The 19890-nt window shown below is 44.8% G+C and overlaps 1 protein-coding gene across 2 annotated transcripts; it reads left to right on the top strand.

Annotated features, from left to right (window-relative positions):
• Positions 1–6671: 6671 nt before the first annotated feature.
• Positions 6672–16872, top strand: LOC137097104 (calmodulin-like). Of its 2 annotated transcripts, none has more exons than XM_067468401.1 (2): positions 6672–6731; positions 16352–16872. In XM_067468401.1, the coding sequence occupies exon 2, from the start codon at positions 16399–16401 to the stop codon at positions 16849–16851; it is 453 nt and encodes a 150-aa protein (XP_067324502.1). In that variant the 5' UTR covers positions 6672–6731; positions 16352–16398; the 3' UTR covers positions 16852–16872. The 2 variants fall into 2 exon arrangements, with proteins under 2 accessions (XP_067324502.1, XP_067324503.1); XM_067468402.1 differs by lacking the exon at positions 6672–6731 and adding an exon at positions 12281–12405.
• The last annotated feature ends 3018 nt before the right edge of the window (positions 16873–19890 follow it).

Below are 19890 nucleotides of genomic sequence, written 5' to 3'. Positions count from 1 at the left end.
TCTTTTTGCCAAGGGATTGAATGAAGGCCACTTTTTTTAGGCGATCCCTCATTGGACAAGTAAGATGGTCTTCCATGATGGGTTTCCTTGTGGATTCCATGATGGGTTTCCTTGTGGATTCATAGATGGTCTTCCATGATGGGTTTCCTTGTGGATTCATAGCAATAGGCTTCATGCAGAGCCCTATTCTTGCTCTGCATCTTCTCCCACAGTGAAGGCATTGGTTTCCAGGTGGAAGGTGGTCCCGGTCGGGGTTGGCTTGACACGCCTTCCTCCTGGCACGTTTCTCTCTTTCACCCTCCACTCGTGCCTCCTCGAATTCTGCAGCACTGCTGGTCACAGCTGACCTCCAGCTGGAGCGCTCAAGGGCCAGGGCTTCCCAGTTCTCAGTGTCTATGCCAGAGATTTTAAGGTTGGCTTTGAGCCCATCTTTCAATCTCTTTTCCTGTCCACCAAAGTTCCGTTTTCCGTTCTTAAGTTCAGAGTAGAGCAACTGCTTTGGGAGACGGTGGTCACGCATCCGGACAACATGGCCGGCCCAGCGGAGTTGATGTTGGAGGACCATCGCTTCAATGCTGGTGGTCTTTGCTTCTTCCAACACACTGACGTTTGTCCGCTTGTCTTCCCAAGAGATTTGCAGGATTTTCTGGAGGCAGCGCTGATGGAATCGTTCCAGGAGTTGCATGTGACGTCTGTAGACAGTCCACGTTTCGCAGGCATAGAGCAGGGTTGGGAGGACAATAGCTTTATAGACAAGCACCTTGGTATCCCTACGGATGTCCCGGTCCTCCAACACTCTCTGCTTCATTTGACCACAACAAACAAACAAACAGGTGTGCTCGGCGCATGGCAGCATGGTGCGCCTATGCAGGTGAGGGAGAGCATGCGTGGTTGGAGGGAGGCTCGCATCCCTTCAAGGCAGAGGGAAAGGCACCCTTTGATTTTAGGTGAACTATAAATCCCAGCAACTACAACTCCCAAGGGAGCCCCCGGTGGTGCAGTGGATTAAAGCACTGAGCTGCTGAACTTGTTGACCGAAAGGTTGCAGGTTCGAGTCCGGGGAGCAGCGGGAGTTCCCGCTGTCAGCCTCGGTTTCTGGCAACCTAGCAGTTCGAAAACATGGAAATGTGAGTAGATCAATAGGTACCGCTCCAGTGGAAAAAGTAACGGTGCTCCAAGCAGTCATGCTGGCCACATAGCCTTGGAAGTATCTACGGACAACGGCGGCTCTTCGACTTAGAAATGGAGATGAGCACCAACCCTCAGAGTCAGACACAACTGGACTTCATGTCAGGGGAAAACCTTTACTTTTACTACAACTCCCAAATGACAAAATAAATAAACACCAGTATTCAAATGTGGGCGTATCAGGTATTTGTGCCAAATTTGGTCCAGTGAATGAAAATTGAGATACGGCTTTTCCATTTACAGGCTTCCCCTTTCCCCAGATTTTCCACTTTGATGGCACAATCAGTCGCAGAATCTGTTAGGAGGGCTTGGATGGTGCCTTTCCAGTTTGGCGGAAATGGGGTTGGACTAGATGGCCCTTGGGGGTCCCTTCCAACTCCAGGATTCTATGACAGCAAGCAGCCCTTGTATAAACCATGCAAAGCTGAGCTACTATCCACTGCACTTGGATCTCTTTCCTCCTTCCTTGTGTGTTCATCTGGCAGCTTTGGCCCGGAGCCCATCCGAAGCATCTCTGCGCACATTGCTGGGGATAGTATGACACTTCAGTTCCTGGACCCGACACTCTCTGCCAGCCACACGGGCGCCAGGCGCTTTTGAATTCCCCCGATAGAGATCAGGGCTTCCTCCGCCACATTTGGAAAGCGGGACCCAGGCGGAGGAAGGAGGAAACACCTAGAAAGCAAAGGTGGCCTTTGTCTTTACTGAAAGTGAGAATCTGCAGTATGAAATAAGAGATCTACACCTTGGTGTGCATTTATGCTATAGAATAATTACATTTCGAGACCATGGCTGAGCCACCGGGACTGTGGCACAGCTGGCTGGGAGTCAGCTGCATTAAGATCACTACTGACCGAAAGGTCATGAGTTCGAAGCCAGCCCAGGTCGGAGTGAGTGCCCGACCAATTTGGGCAGCTTGCTGTCGACCTTGCTGTCTAGGTCCAGGGAAGTCATGCTCCCCATGCTCTATTCTGCTTTGGTTAGACCACACCTGGAATATTGTGTCCCATTCTGGGCACCACAATTGAATAGATATATTGACAAGCTGGAATGTGTCCAGAGTAGGCTTGGGTGGTTTCGTTCGTTAATTTCGTAATTCGTTATTAATTCGTATTTAAATTAGCTTACGATCCAATATTGAGCCATGCAGGAATTGTGTGAGGAGTAATAAAGATTCGAAACAATTTTTCAATTTATTTCGTAATTATTTCGTAATTATTTCGTAATTATTTCGTAATTATTTCGAAATTATTTCATAATTATTTCGTAATTATTTTGGCATGTCTGGTGCAAGTTTTATAGTTGTTGTTTGTTTTATCACACCAACAGTCAACAACAGAGGGAGAGGGAAGCTTCAGAAGTCCCCCCTGTCCCATTTGGAGGTTTTTTTAGCATATTGCACAATCTCGTCCGCCATTAACGAATCGATTCGTAATTTTACGAAATTTCGTAAATTTTGAAATTTTTTAAAGGAAAATTTCGGAATTATTAAAAAAAACGAAACGCAAGGGCCTCCTAAAAACAAAACGAGTTTAGAACCAAATTTTTCAGTGGTTACCCAGGCCTAGTACAGAGGAGGGCGACTAAAATGATCAAGGGTCTGGAGAACAAGCCCTATGAGGAGCGGCTTAAGGAGCTGGGCACGTTTAGCCTGAAGAAGAGAAGGATGAGAGGGGATATGATAATCCATGTATAAATATGTGAGAGGAAGCCACAGGGAGGAGGGAGCAAGCTTGTTTTCTACTTCCTTGGAGACTAGGACGCAACGGCTTCAAACTACAAGAAAGGAGATTCCATCTGAACATGAGGAAGCACTTCCTGACTGTGAGAGCTGTTCAGCAGTGGAACTCTCTGCCCCGGAGTGTGGTGGAGGCTCCTTCTTTGGAAGCTTTTAAACAGAGGCTGGATGGCCATCTGTCAGGGGTGATTTGAATGCAATATTCCTGCTTCTTGGCAGAATGGGGTTGGACTGGATGGCCCAGGAGGTCTCTTCCAACTCTAGGATTCTATGATTCTATGATTCTTTGCAGCCCGAAAGACAGTTGCAGCTGTCAAGTAGGAAATTTAGGTACCTCTTATGCGGGGAGGCTAATTTAACTAATTTACGATGCCATAAAACTCTCCAGCAGCGTGCAAAAGAATGAGGAAGTACTCCATCACAAGTGGACAGTGAAGTGACAGCTCCCCCAGTGGTCGGAATTCAATCATACCCTAATGGAAAGTTAAACAGCCTCTGTGTGTCTGTCTATATATGTTGTGTGTCTATGACATTGAATGTTTGCCATGTGTATATCCCCTGTGGGGTGAGAAGGGCGGAATATAAATACTGTAAATAAATAAATAAATGTGACAGGTTCTTGGGATTTGTAGTATGACAAGGTCTTTAACCTTCTCTGTGCCTCACTGAACTACAAATCCAAAAATTCCATAGCATTGAATCCTGGCAGTTAAAGTGGTGTAAGACTGCATTCATTCTACAGCAAACATGGGACCGTGCTTCGACCTACAAGAAACACTGCTTAAATATCAAGCAAAAACTGGAGGCTAGAAACAATATCATACAAAAGCTGACTGCCACAACCTGGGGATCACAACCAGACACAGTGAAGACATCTGCCCTTGCGTTGTGCTACTCTGCTGCTGAGTATGCATGCCCGGTGTGGAAAACATCTCACCACGCTAAAACAGTGGATGTGGCTCTTAATGAGACATGCTGCATTATCACAGGATGTCTGCGCCCCACACCACTGGAGAAATCATACTGTTTAGCAAGGCATCGCACCACCTGACATCCGCCGGGAAGTAGCAGCCAATAGTGAAAGGACCAAGGCATTGACACCTCCAGCCCATCCTCTGTTTGGGTATCAGCCAGCACGTCAATGCCTTAAATCAAGAAATTGTTTTCTAAGATCTACAGAGATACTTGCAGGAACGCCTCAGCAAGCAAGAGTCCAAAAGTGGCAGGCAAAAACCCGGAACCTCAATCGATAGGGTTGGACTGGATAGGGTTGGACTGGATGGCCCATGAGGTCTCTTCCAACTCTTTGATTCTATGATTCTATGATTCTATGATAGGTGATACCGAATGAGAGACTCCCTCCTGGGAACACAGAAGACTGGGCGACTTGGAAGGCGCTGAACAGACTGCGCTCTGGCACCACGAGATGCAGAGCCAACCTTAAGAAATGGGGCCACAAATTGAAGTCCACGACATGCGAGTGTGGAGAAGAGCAAACCACTGACCACTTACTACAATGCACCCTGAGCCCTGCCGAATGCACAATGGAGGACCTTCTTACAGCAACACCAGAGGCACCCCAAATGGCCAGCTCTGAGGATTTGTAATAGATATCATGAGGTAAATGGGTTGACTGGGAAGACATTTTGAATTCTGCTACTGAATTATTATTGATAATAATAATAATTAAATAATAATAATAATAATAATAATAGTAATCCCAGCAAACAAAAAGAGAAGCCTACCTCTCCTCTAGAGTAGAAAGTAGAAACAGCCTTAAGGAAGCAAAACCCCAAGCAGAAAGGAGATTGCAGGTAGTAAACAAAACAGAGGGGATTTTTAAGGTAGTCCAGGAAGGATAGCTTGCTTCACTGAGCTACAGGTCATTGCTTTTCCTTCCCTGGGCCTCCTTAAAATGCCTTGAAAGCTGTGTGTGGGGTGCTGCTTGTGCTAGCGCTCTCATCTGCCTCTCCTCTAGAGTAGAGACATTAAACATTAAACCCAATCTCTTCTACAAACAGAAGGGAAAGGATCCACAAAGCATGGCATCTTAACTATTATGTTTTTTTAAAATCCAGGTCTTAATGAAGGATGAGTGGTGCGGTGGGTTAAACTGCTAAGTTGCTGAATCTGCTGACCGAAAGGTTGGTGGTTCAAATCCAGGGAGCAGGGTGAGCTTCTGCTGTTAGCCCCAGCTTCTGCCAACCTAGCAATTCAAAAACAAAGTCTGAGTAGATCAATAGGTAATGGAAGATAATGTGGCTCCATGTACTCATGCTGACCACATGTCTATGGACCGCACCAGCTCTTCAGCTTAGGAATGGAGATGAGCACCACCCCCTTGAGTCAGACACAACTGGACTTAAGGTCAGGGGAAAAACTTTACCTTTACCTTTAATGAAGGACATGGAAAGGGAGCCTGGATGGGGTGCTTTCTACATCCTGTTGCTGACACCTAGGCTTCCTCAAGCAGGGAGCTTTAAGATGGTTGAACAGAAGCTCTCCGAAGCTCTAGGTGCTCTTACTGCCTATTACAGGGAAAACCAACTGATCCCTAATCCATCTAAAACACAGACATGCGCCTTTCACCTTAAGAACAGACAAGCATCCCGAGCTCTGAGGATGACCTGGGAAGGAATCCCACTGGAGCATTGCAGCGCACCCAAATACCTGGGAGTCACTCTGGACCGTGCTCTGACCTACAAGAAGCACTGCCTGAACATCAAGCAAAAAGTGGGTGCTAGAAACAATATCATACGAAAGCTGACTGCCACAACCTGGGGATCACAACCAGACACAGTGAAGACATCTGCCCTTGCGCTGTGCTACTCTGCTGCTGAGTACGCATGCCCAGTGTGGAACACATCTCACCACGCTAACACAGTGGATGTGGCTCTTGATGAGACATGCTGCATTATCACGGGGTGTCTGCGCCCTACACCACTGGAGAAATTACACTGCTTAGCCGGTATTGCACCACCTGACATCCGCCAGGAAGTAGCAGCCAATAGTGAAAGGACCAAGGTCATCTCCAGCTCATCCCTTGTTTGGGTATCAGCCAGCATGTCAACAACTTAAATCAAGAAATAGTTTTCTTAGATCTAGAGACACTCGCTGGAACACCTCAGCAAGCGAGAGTTCAAAAGTGGCAGGCTCAAACCCAGCACCTCAATCCGTGGGTGATACCAGATGAGAGACTCCCCCCTGGGCACACAGAAGACTGGGCGACTTGGAAGGCGCTGAACAGACTGCGCTCTGGCCCCACGAGATGCAGAGCCAACCTCAAGAAATGGGGCCACAAAGTGGAATCCACAACATGTGAGTGTGGAGAAGAGCAAACCACTGACCACCTGCTGCAATGCACCCTGAGCCCTGCTACATGCACCATGGAGGACCTTCTTGCGGCAACACCAGAGGCACTCCAAGTGGCCAGACACTGGTCAAAGGACATTTAATCAGCTACCAAGTTTGCAAAATTTGTGTTTTGGTTGCGGATGACACGATAAATAAAAAAATAAATACCTAGGCTCCCTTGAAGGAAAGAAAGGAAAGACTCCCAGGGGAAAGTGGAGCCTCGTGAATGGACCAAAAAGATAATTTCTTTTCAGATGCAGAACAAAAACACCCATTTGGCAACATGCCCGTTTTCGGGAGGCATTGGAAAACGGATATGGGGGGCTTCCAGAATCTGGCAAGCAGAAACGGTTAGCGATCGCCTTGAAATGCACAAGCCTTGTCTCAACCAATTCGACATAGTTTGTGGCCACAAAAACGAAGTTTCTGCAGTAGAACAACTACTTTGAAAGTAAGTACCGCACAATTAAACAGGAAATAACACTTCCAAACCAGGACAGAAAATGTTTAAGATGTTGTTACATGGCATTATCCAAGTTTCATCACTAGGCTTAAAAAGAAACTAAAACTACAACACTGAACTATTACAGTAAACACAGCCAAAATATAAATGAAACAGAAACAATCTGAATTTATTGGAGGGCTTGCTTTTCTCAGACTGTTTGGAACTTTTTGCTTTTTTAACTGAGACATTGTTTAATTCTTTTGTTTCTAAGTTCGGTATGAATAATGTTTTAAACCGAGGCCTGTTTTGTTTTGCATGCTGTAAACTTGGATCCTGGATGGAAAAGAACGGGATATAAATCAAGAAATGGAGAAAGAGAGAGAGAGAGAAACAAAGAAAGACAATAGTCCTTCCACTTCCATGGAGAAATTGAGAAATCTAACCTCAAAATTATGGAATATATAAAATAATGTGAAATACAAAGCGTGGCTCTGCAAAACCTAGTGAAACGTACCTTCATTTTATGTTTTCCAACTAATTAGGACTTTGCACAGATTTCTCAAATAGCTGTCAAATGAAATTAACAAGATCTGTTTTTGCAATTGTGTATGTCAGTGTTTTTAAGTGCTTTCTCCGCTGACATCCTCTTTGGCCATTGAGAATGAACCTCTGCTTTTGCCTTCTACCTGTCTGTGTCGGATTTGGCCTTTTGGATTAGATAGGCACACCGGGCTTCTGAATCCTTGGTTCTTGCGGAAGTAAAAATCACTAAATGTCCCCACAAAAGTGGAAAAACTGCACATACACACACACACACACAGAATCATAGACTCCTAGAGTTGGAAGAGACCTCGTGGGCCATTCAGTCCAGCCCCATTCTGCCAAAAAGCAGGAAAATCACATTCAAAGCACCCCCAACAGATGGTCATCCATCCAGTTTAAAAGCCCCCAAAGAAGGAGCCTCCACCACACTTCGGGGCAGAGAGTTCCACTGCTGAACGGCTCTCACAGTCAGAAAGTTCTTCCTCATGTTCAGGTGGAATCTCCTTTGATGTAGTTTATTTATTTATTTATTTAAAACATTTATATTCCGCCCTTCTCACCCCGAAGGGGACTCAGGGTGGAGCACAGCATATACATGGCAAACATTCAATGCCGGGACACAAATTCACATACAATACATAGTTTAAAGCCATTGCTCCTCATCCTAGTCTCCAGGGAAGCAGAAAACAAGCTTGCTCCCTTCTCCCTATGACTTCTCCACACATATTTATACATGGCTATCATGTCTCCTCTCAGTCTTCTTGTTTGCAGGCTAAACATGCCCAGCTCTTTCAGCCGCTCCTCATAGGGCATGTTCTCCAGACCCTTGGTCATTTTAGTCGCCCTCCTCTGGACACATTCCAGCTTGTCAATATCTTTCTCCAATTGTGGTGCCCAGAATTGGACACAGTATTCCAGGTTTCGTCAAACCAAAGCAGAATAGAGCATGGGAAGCATGACTTCCCTGGATCTAGACACTAGACTCCTATGGATACAGGCCAAAATCCCATTGGCTTTTTTAGCTGCAGCATCCCATTGTTGGCTCATGTTTAACTTCCTGTCCACGAGGACTCCAAAATCTTTTTCACATGTCATGCTCTCGAGCCAGGCATCGTCCCCCATTCTGTATCTTTGCATTTCATTTTTCCTGCCTAAGTGGAGTATCTTGCATTTGTCCCTGTTGAACTTCATTTTGTTAGTTTGGCCCATCATCTCTCTAATCTGTCAAGATCGTTTTGAATCCTGCTCCTATCCTCTAGAGTATTGGCTCTCCCTCCCAATTTGGTGTCGTCTTCAAACTTGATGATCCTACCTTCTAACCCTTCGTCTAAGTCATTAATGAAGATCCTGAGCAGGATCGGTTCCGCTGATGGCACTCTGCTCATCACTTCTTTCCAGGATGAAGAGCAAGCCTTGGGGAGAATCACCGTCTGGGTTCGTCCGCTATCAATTACAGATCCACCTCACCGTAGTTTTGCCTAGCCCACATTGGACTAGTTTCCTTGACAGAAGGTCATGGGGAACCTTGTCGAAGGCCTTACTGAAGTCCAGGTACACTACATCCATGGCATTCCCTGTATTTATGCAACTTGTAACTCTATCGAAAAAAGAGATCAGATTACTTACTTACTTAGGCGATCCCTCGTTGGATGAGTAAGATGGTCTTCCATGATGGGTTTCCTTGTGGATTTGTAGGTGGCTGTGGAGCCCTATTCTTGACCCGCATCTTCTCCCGCAGTGAGGGTATTGGTTTCCAGGTGGAAGGCGGTCCCGGTCGGGGTTGGCTTGATGCGCCTTCCTCCTGGCACGTTTCTCTCTTTCACCCTCCACTCGTGCCTCCTCGAATTCTGCAGCACTGCTGGTCACAGCTGACCTCCAGCTGGGGCGCTCAAGGGCCAGGGCTTCCCAGTTCTCAGTGTCTATGCCAGAGTTTTTAAGGTTGGCTTTGAGGCCATCTTTCAATCTCTTTTCCTATCCACGAACGTTCCGTTTTCCGTTCTTAAGTTCAGAGTAGAGCAACTGCTTTGGGAGACGGTGGTCAGGCATCCGGACAACGTGGCCAGTCCAGCGGAGTTGATGGCGGAGGACCATCGTTTCAATGCTGGTGGTCTTTGCTTCTTCCAGCACGCTGACATTTGTCCGCTTGTCTTCCCAAGAGATTTGCAGGATTTTCCGGAGGCAGCGCTGATGGAATCGTTCCAGGAGTTGCATGTGGTGTCTGTAGACAGTCCACGTTTCGCAGGCGTAGAACAGGGTTAAAAGGACAATAGCTTTATTGTCCTCCCAACCCTGACAATAGATCAGATTAGTCACACACACACACACAATTTGCTCAGTGAATGTGGAAGTCTGGTTCTCCTTTGTTAAGTGGCATAAACCAATATTCTTTTCCAAATGGAGACATGATCCCACTCCAACCGATCTGCTGCAACCAATTTGGCAACCTTTTCCAAGATGCTTTCTGGAAACTTCATGTCATAACCAACAGCATTTGTGGGTTTTTTGTGTATATATATATGTGTGTGTGTATTCCTTTTCTTTCTTTGGATGGCTGTTGGTCTGAAACGGTTACGAAACCACACCTTGGCTGCCGCCCAAAGAAAGAGAGACGGAGCAAGAGGTGGAAAGGAAGGCAGGAGGCCAGCAAAGGTCACCCGATAACCGTGAAAGTTCAGCCGCGCCGGAGAGCGAAGAATAGGTGGAAGCGTGCCAGTTTCACCCAAGAAGCGGAGAGGAGCCGGTCGGAGGAGAGGCAAACAACCGCAACCTGGGAATTGTCTGCTGCTTTGTTTCTCTTTGCTAAATAAAGAAGCAAGTCTGCAAAAACAAGGCAGTTTGGCACCCGAAAGTCAACATGCAAACAGAACAAAGAATCTTCTGTTGGGTCTTTTGGCCCCTACCATCACCTGTAGAATCACAGAATCTTAGGCTCCCATCTACACTGCAATATAACGCAGTTTGAAATTCATTACATTATGTAACACTATGAATCATAGAGTTGGAAGAGACCTCATGGGCCATCCAGTCCAACCCCATTCTGCCAAGAAGCAGGAAAGTCGCATTCAAAGCACCCCTGACCGATGGCCATCCAGCCTCTGTTTAAAAGCTTCCAAAGAAGGAGCCTCCACCACACTCTGGGGCAGAGAGTTCCACTGCTGAACGGCTCTCACAGTCAGGAAGTTCTTCCTCATGTTCAGGTGGAATCTCCTTTCTTGTAGTTTGAAGCCATTGTTCCATTGCGTCCTAGTCTCCAGGGAAGCAGAAAACAATCTTGCTCCCTCCTCCCTATGACTTCCTCCCACATATTTATACATGGCTATCATATCTCCTCTGAGCCTTCGCTTCTTCAGGCTAAACATGCCCAGCTCTTTAAGCTGCTCCTCATAGGGCTTGTTCTTCAGACCTTTGATCAAAACAAGCTTGCCCCCTCCTCCCTATGACTTCCTCTCACATATTTATACATGGCCCTCATCATATCTCCTCTCAGCCTTCTCCTCTTCAGGCTAAACATGCCCAGCTCCTTAAGCCGCTCCTCATAGGGCTTGTTCTCCAGACCCTTGATCAAAACAAGCTTGCTCCCTCCTCCCTATGACTTCCTCTCACATATTTATACATGGCCCTCATCATATCTCCTCTCAGCCTTCGCTCCTTCAGGCTAAACATGCTTAGCTCCTTAAGCTGCTCCTCATAGGGCTTGATCTCCAGACCCTTGATCATTTGAGTCGCCCTCCTCTGGACACATTCCAGCTTGTCAACATCTCTCGTCAATTGTGGTGCCCAGAATTGGACACAATATTCCAGGTATGGCCTAAGAAAGGTGAAATAGAGCATAAGTAGCATGACTTCCCTGGATCTAGACACTATACTCACGTTCTGTTCCTGGTTTGCAAGCATTATTTCCTGATTAATTGTGCAGTTCTTACTTTGAAAGTAGTTATTCTACTCCAGAAATTTCATTTTCTAGGTTGAATTGGTTGAGACTCATTGAGATGTCCATTGATAAACTATAGCAAAATGTGCCATAGAAAGATGTCCCTCTTGCAAAACAAACAAACAAACAAAAGCAAAACAAAACCAAGTTTTTGCAGTTTTCCATGTTTTTATGATAGACTCAATTAGGAAATCATAGACTAATAGAGTTGGAAGAGACCACATGTGCCATGTCGTCCCATTCTGCCATGCAGGAAAAGCATAATCAAAGTACCCCTGACAGGTGGCGATCCAGCCTCTGTTTAAAAGCCTCCAAGGAAGAGCTTCCACCACACTCTGAGGCAGAGAGTTCCACTGCTGAACAGCTCTAACAGTCAGGAAGGTCTTCCTAATGCTCAGGTGGAGTCTCCTTTCCTGTCGTTTGAACCCATTGCTCCATTGAGTCCTAGTTTCAAGGGCAGCAGAAAGGAAGCCTGTTCCCTCTTCCTTGGGACACCCTTTCACATGTTTATACATGTGTCCTCTCAACCCCCTTAAACAGCTGAAGGGGAAAAGGAAGGGGCCTGAGGCTGTTAGGAATTGTGGGAGTTGAAGTCCAAAACACTTGGAGAGGCAAAACTTGGCCAGGCTCATATAATGCAGTTGAACTAAGTCATATGAGTCTACACTGTACATATGATGCACTTTCCCGCATTATATGGCAGTGTAGATGGACACCCCCAAAGGCCATCCATTCCAACCCCCTTCTGCCAGACAGAAAGACACAATCCAATCCCTCCTGACAGATAGCCATCCAGCTTCTGTTACAAACTCTCTCGACATGGCTATCCAGCCAATGCCTTGAAAACCTCCAGGAGAAGGAGGTCCCACCATACTCAGAGGCAGCATCTCACCATCTGAAAATCCTTCCTCATGTTCAGGTCGAATCTCTTCTCCTGCAGTTTTGAATTCATTGTTCCATGTCCTAGTTTCTGGAGCGGCAGGAAACAAGCCAGGCTCCATCTTCAATATGATATCCTTTCAAATATTTAAACATGGCTCTCGTGTCACCTCTCGACTTTCTGCTCTCCAAGCTACACAGACTCATTGCGTGAGTTGCTCCTCAGAAGGGTTCATGGTTTCCAGACCTTCTCGAGGCACCTTCCAGCGTAGAGTCCATCTCCTTCTTGGATTGTGGAGCCCAGGACGGGACACAGGATCATTTCAGGTGAGAAGCAAAAGGGATTTGGAAAGGGTGGCCAGGTCTCAGGGTCCAGTCTTTGTGGGTCACTTCAAGGCAGGAGGATCAATGGAAACTCTCTTGTTTGGAGGGACATAGACTTCTGAGTCTCTCTAACCTCTGCAGCACTATCGAGGTCTTGCAGAATAAGCCCTACGACTTTCTTGATCCAGTCTATTAATTTGGGGTGCAACTTCCTGTTTTTCTTATTGCCAAGCATCATTATTTTTTCCATGATGTGGTCAAAATAGGTCAGGCTCAGTTCAGTCATTTTGCCTTCTAGGATAGGATTTCTCAACCTTCCTAATGCTGTGACCCCTTAATGCAGTTCCTCATGTTGTGGCGACCTCCAACCATAACTTCATAACTGTGATTTTGCATCTACACCAGTGGTCCTCATCCTTCCGAATGCCACAACCCCTTAATACAGTTACTCATGTTGTGGTGACCTCCAACAATAACGTAATGACTGTGATTTTGCATCTCCACCAGTGGTTCTCAACCTTCGTAGTGCTGCAACCCCTTAATACAGTTCCTCATGTTGTGGCGACCTCCAACCATAACTTCATAACTGTGATTTTGCATCTACACCAGTGCTCCTCATCTTTCCGAATGCCACGACCCCTTAATACAGTTCCTCATGTTGTGGTGACTCCCAACCATAACTTCATTAGCTGTAATTTTGCATCTCCACCAGTGGTTCTCAACCTTCCTAATGCCACAACCCCTTAATACAGTTCCTGATGTTGTGATGACCCCCAACCATAACTCCATAACTGTAATTTTGCATCTACACCAATGGTCCTCATCCTTCCGAATGCCACAACCTCTTAATACAGTTCCTCATGTTGTGGTGATTCCCAGCCATAACTTCATTAGCTGTAATTTTGCATTTACACCAGTGGTTCTCAACCTTCGTAATGCCGTAACCCCCAACCATAACTTCATAACTGTAATTTTGCATCTCCACCAGTGGTTCTCAACCTTCCTAATGCCACGACCCCTTAATAAAGTTCTTCATGTTGTGATGACCCCCAACCATAACTTCATGACTGTGATTTCTCATCTACACCAGTGGTCCTCATCCTTCCCAATGCTACAACCGCTTAATACAGTTTCTCATGTTGTGGTGACCCCAACCATAACTTCATAGCTGTAATTTTGCATCTCCACCAGTGGTTCTCAACCTTCCTAATACCACAACCCCTTAATACAGTTCCTCATGTTGTGATGACCCCCAACCGTAACTTCATAACTGTGATTTTGCATCTACACAAGTGGTTCTCAATCTTCCTAATGCCATGACCCTCAAACATAACTTCAAAACTGTAATTTTGCATCTCCACCAGTGTTTCTCAACCTTCCTAATGCCACGACCCCTTAATGCACTTCCTTATGTTGTGGTGACCCCCAACCATAACTTCATAACTGTAATTTTTCATCTGCACCAGTAGTTCTCAACCTTCCTAATGCCTCGATCCCTTAATGCACTTCCTCATGTTGTGGTGACCCCCAACCATAACTTCATAACTGTGATTTTGCATCTACACCAGTGGTCCTCATCCTTCCAAATGCCACAACCGCTTAATACAGTTCCTCATGTTGTGGTGACCCCAACCATAACTTCATAGCTGTAATTTTGCATTACAGATCCACCTCACCATAGTTTTGCCTCGCTCACATTGGACGGGTTTCCTTGCCAGAAGGTCATGGGGGCCCTTGTTGAAGGAAGGCCTTCCTGAAATCCAGGTACACTACATGCACGGCATTCTCTGCATTTACCCAGCTTGTAACAACAACAACAACAACAGGCTCTCCGTACTCATAGTTTATTTCTCCATGGATTCCATCAATCCATGGCTTGAAGATCCAAAAAGCAAAGCTTGATTTTTCATGTTTATATAAGGCATGCCATTTTACTACGGCATTGTCTATAATGGGACTTGAGCATCCAAGGAGTTCTGGAACCAAATCCTGATGGATACCAAGCGTCCATTGTATTTGTATCCTTTCCTTTTACTATCCATAACGTCACCACAATCCGCCGGGAAGAGGAACGTAGATGCCTTCCTTTCACTTCTCTTTCCTTGCCTCTCCCAATCTGCCTTTCAAAGAGGTGACTCAGGGCAAAACAGGATGTGCTCCTTGCCAGTTTCTCTTTGCGCGTATCACTATTGTGTCCTCTTTGTTTCGTTTTTTCACATGTTTGTGTGTCCTGAATGTAAATGACAGCCAGGCTTTGAAATAGGAGCGCATGGATGCGTATGCAGAAGTCAACATGAGCTCTGCGCCCTTGAACTTCCACCCTCTTTAAGGTGTGAGGCAGGAAGTGGCGGGGAAACCCTATATTTGCTTTTGCAGATTCACTCACTGTTTTATGATTTCCTGAGTTGTAAAAGGACCACCTTTCACTTTCTTTCCCTTCCTGGATGTAAAAGAATGGAGGATTTGCATATCTATTGGAATGAAGGCGACAAATGTTTGGATTCCCTCCCATTTTAATTGTATTATGAATTGTATTGTCGAAGGCTTTCATGGCCGGAATCACTGGGTTGTTGTAGTTTTTTTCCGGGTTATATGGCCATGTTCTAGAGGCATTTTCTCCTGACGTTTCGCCTGCATCTAGGGCAAGCATCCTCAGAGGTAGTGAGGTCTGTTGGAAGTAGGAAAATGGGTTCATATATATGTGGAATGACCAGGGTGGGACAAAGGACTCTTGTCTGCTGGAGCTAGGTGTGAATGTTTCAACTGACCACCTTGATTAGCATATAATCAAGGTCTGACAGTGCCTGGAGCAAACTTTTGTTGAGAGGTGATTAGATGTCCTTGTTTGTTTCCTCTCTAGAGGTTTTGCTGTTGTAATTTTAGAGTTTTTTAATAGTGGTAGCCAGATTTTGTTCATTTTCATGGTTTCCTCCTTTCTGTTGAAATTGTCCACATGCTCATGGATTTCAATGGCTTCTCTGTGTAGCCTGACATGGTGGTTGTGAGAGTGGTCCAGCATTTCTGTGTTCTCAAATAATATGCTGTGTCCAGGCTGGTTCATCAGGTGCTCTGCTATGGCTGACTTCTCTGGTTGAAGGAGTCTGCAGTGCCTTTCATGTTCCTTGATTCGTGTTTGGGCAATGCTGCTGCGTTTGGTGGTCCCTCTGTAGACTTATCAGACCTCACTACCTCTGAGGATGCTTGCCATAGATGCAGGCGAAACGTCAGGAGAGAATGCCTCTAGAACATGACCTTATAGCCCGAGAAAACCTACAACAACCCAAGGCGACAAATATTTGGATTCCCTCCCATTGTAATTGTATTATGAATTGTTTGAGCTGCTCTTACTTACATTGTAAGGCACCTTTTTACAAGCAGTGAGAAAATGGCACGGCAGAGGATTATTCTGGGCTGTCCTTGTCAAATTGCGGCAGTTTGTGAGCAAGAGAACCAAGAAGTCATGAAATAAGGGAATGCACCTGAAGTCTAGACTTCCTACAAAAGAGGCAAAACTTCTGTTAAGGTGCATCTACAATTTTGAAGTCCAAAACACTTGGAGAGCCAAAGTTTGTCCATGGCTGTTCTGCACTGCAGAATGAATGCAGTGTGATACCACTTTGTGATGTTTCAGTGCTATGGGATTCTACAATTTGTTGTTTGGCAGAGAAGGCTTGGGATCCCAGGATAACTGAGCCAAGGCTGTTAAAATGGTGTCAAGCTGCATCCATTCTATAGTGTAGACACCCCAAAGTTTCAACATCCATTTCAGAGGTTGCGGAGAGGTCGAAATCTGGTTGCAGAGCATCCTCTACTCCAACAACCCTATATGAGTGTCAGCAATGAGTGCCGATCCTATTCTTCCCATGGGTTCCTTGCAAATAAGGACCTTGGGTCATTAAAAAGGGTGTGGACCACATTTATTGCCTTCTTTCTCTTCCCAATTTTCCAGTTTCGGCAACGATAACAAGTGTGCCAGGTGGGATTACAGGTGTCAACATGGCTCATCATTTTACAAAGGAGCAGCTGGCCGAATACAAAGAGGCCTTCACCCTGTTTGACAAAGATGGAGATGGGGCTGTCACCACCGCCGAGCTGGGGGTCGTCCTGAGGTCCTTGGGCCACAACCTCACCGAGATTGAACTCCAGGAAATTGTCCGCGATGTGGAAGCCAACCACAATGGCAAGGTGGACTTTCCCAAATTCCTCGCTCTGGTGGCTAAGAATATGAAGAGCAACGAGGATCAGGAGGCGGAGATCCGAGAGGCCTTCCGGGTCTTCGACAAGAACGGGAACGGCTACATCACCGTGGGGGAGCTGCGGCACGTCATGACCAACCTGGGCGAGAAGCTGACAGATGCAGAAGTGGACCAGATGATCAAGGAAGCAGATCTGGACGGAGACGGGAAAGTGAACTACGAGGAGTTTGTCCGGGTGATGACGGACCAGTGAAGGCCCCAAAGGTGTCATGCTGGAGGTAGGGGAGGTACTCTTTTCAAACTATACCAAGTTGAGTCTTCCTTATCCAAAATGCTTGGGACCAGAAGTATTTTGGATTTTGGACACATATATTGTGTGAGAAATTAACTTTGTCTATAGGTGTATATCAGGAATGGGCCAACTCCGGCCCTCCCTCCAGGTGTTTCAGCCCTCCCTCCAGGTGTTTTGGACTTCAACTCCCATAATTCCTAACAGCCGGTAGGCTGTTAGGAATTATGGGAGTTGAAGTCCAAAACACCTGGAGGGCCCAAGTTTGCCTATGCTTGGTGTATATGAATCAGATATGCTATTCAACTATAGACTTTCTTCCCATCTCCAAGATATCTCAGAATGTATGGACAGGTTGAGTTTCCCTTATCCAAAATGCTTGGGACCAGAAGTATTTTGGATTTCAGGTATGTATGTATGTGCGTGCATGCGTGTGTGTGTGTGTGTGTATAGTATTTGGTCTATGTTTATAAGGTGTCAGTGATTTCCATGTTTAGACTTGGGTCCCATCTCCAAGATATCTCAGAACGTACATACAGCTTGAGATATCTTGGAGATGAGGCTCAAATCATAAAGATGAGACCATTGGTTGAGTCTCTCTCATCCAAAATGCTTGGGAACAGAAGTATTTTGGATTTCAGTTACATATATATTATGTAATCTGTCTGTGTTTATAAGGTATCAGTGATTTCCGTGTTTAGACTTGGGTCCCATCTCCAAGATATCTCAGAACGTACATACAGCTTGAGATATCTTGGAGATGAGGCTCAAATCATAGTGATGAGACCATTGGTTGAGTCTCTCTTATCCAAAATGCTTGGGAACAGAAGTATTTTGGATTTCAGATACATATATATTATGTAATCTGTCTATGTTTATAAGGTATCAATGATTTCCATGTTTAAACTTGGGTCCCAGCCCCAAGATATCTCAGAACGTACATACAGCTTGCGATATCTTGGAGATGAGGCTCAAATAATAGAGATGAGACCATTGGTTGAGTCTCTCTCATCCAAAGTGCTTGGGAATAGAAGTATTTTGGATTTCAGATACATATACATATACATACATATATATATATATATATATATATATATATATATATATATATACTGTATTCTGTCTATGTTTATAAGGTATCAATGATTTCCATGTTTAAACTTGGGTCCCATCTCTAAGATATCTCAGAACGTACATACAGCTTGAGATATCTTGAAGATGAGGCTCAAATCATAGAGGTTAGTGTTAGGGTTAGAGTTAGGGTTAGGGTTAGGTGAGACCCATGGTTGAGTCTCTCTTATCCAAAATACTTGGGACGAGAAGTATTTTGCATGTCAGATACCTATATATATTGTATTCCTTCTGTGTTTATAAGGTTTCAATGATCTCAATGTTTTGACCTAGATCCCATCTCCAAGATATCTCAGAAAATATGTACAGTTTGAGATATCTTGGAAATGAGACTCAAATTGTCGTGATGAGACCCATGGTTGAGTCTCTCTTCTCCAAAATGCTTGAGATCAGAAGTATTTTGAATTTCAGATACATATATATTTTGTATTCTGTCTGTGTTTATGAGGTTTCAATGATTTCCATGTTTAGACTTGGGTCCCAGCTCCAAGATATCTCAGAACATACGTACAGCTTGAGATATCTTGGAGATGCGGTTCAAATCATAGTGATGAGACCATTGGTTGAGTCTGTCTTATCCAAAATGCTTGGGAGCAGGAGTATTTTGAATTTCAGATACATATATATTTTGTATTCTGTCTATGTTTATAAGGTTTCAGTGATTTCCATGTTTAGACTTGGGTCCCATCTCCAAGATATCTCAGAACGTACATACAGCTTGAGATATCTTGCAGATGAGGCTCAAATCATAGAAGTTAGGATTAGGGTAAGGTTAGGTGAGACCATTGGTTGAGTCTCTCTTGGGATGAGAAGTATTTTGGATTTCAGATACATATATGTATTGTATTCTGTCCATGTTTATAAGTTTTCAATGATCTCCATGTTTTGACCTAGATCCCATCTCCAAGATATCTCAGAACATATGTACAGTTTGAGATATCTTGGAGATGAGATTCAAATTGTAGTGATGAGACCATTGGTTGAGTCTCTCTTATCCAAAATTCTTGGGACCAGAAGTATTTTGGATTTTGGACACATTTTGTATATAAAAGTACCTTGGGCTATGGGCATATATGAACCAGACATGCTATTCATGTTCAATCTTTGGTCCTATCCCCAAGCTATCTCATTAAGTATGTACAGGTTGAGTCTCCCTTGTCCAAAATTCTTGGGACCAGAAGTGTTTTGGATTTCAGATGCAGATATTATATAGAAAATTAGCTTAAGTTTTCAGTTTAAGGTGTATATGCACCAGAAATGATTTACATTAGATTTGGGTCCCATGTTGAGGATATCTCAAAACGTATGTACAGTTTGAGATATTTTGGAGATGAGACCCAAATCTTGGAGATGAGACCCATAGCTGAGTCTCTCTTATTCAAAATATTTGAAACCGGAAATATTTTGAATTTTGGATACATATATTGTGTATAAAATTACCTTAGGCTATGGACGTATATGAACCAACCATGAATGGAAACCTTCAAGTTGTCCTTTCCAATATATAGGAAATTCCCACTCGTAGGTGGAGAAAGCCCATCTAGGGAAGTCATGCTTCCCATGCTCTATTCTGCCTTGGTCAGACCACACCTGGAATACTGTGTCCAATTTTGGGCACCACAATTGAAGAGAGGTATTGAGAAACTGGAATATGTCCAGAGGAGGGCAACTAAAATGATCAAGGGTCTGGAGAACAAGCCCTATGAGGAGCGGCTGAAGGCATATTTAGCCTTCAGAAGAGTAGGCTGAGAAGAGATATGATAGCCATGTATAAATATGTGGGAGGAAGTCATAGGGAGGAGGGAGCAAGATTGTTTTCTGCTTCCTTGGAGACTAGGACGCAATGGAACAATGGCTTCAAACTACAAGAAA

Source organism: Anolis sagrei, chromosome 5, assembly GCF_037176765.1.
Source record: "Anolis sagrei isolate rAnoSag1 chromosome 5, rAnoSag1.mat, whole genome shotgun sequence".
Taxonomy (NCBI): domain Eukaryota; kingdom Metazoa; phylum Chordata; class Lepidosauria; order Squamata; family Dactyloidae; genus Anolis; species Anolis sagrei.
Note: the sequence above shows the minus strand (reverse complement) of the source record. Positions and strands in the feature narration are given on the sequence as shown.

What these genes read in the sequence shown, in the direction of transcription:
- LOC137097104 (XM_067468401.1), top strand. Translation starts at nt 16,399, where the DNA reads ATGGCTCATCATTTTACAAAGGAGCAGCTGGCCGAATACAAAGAGGCC.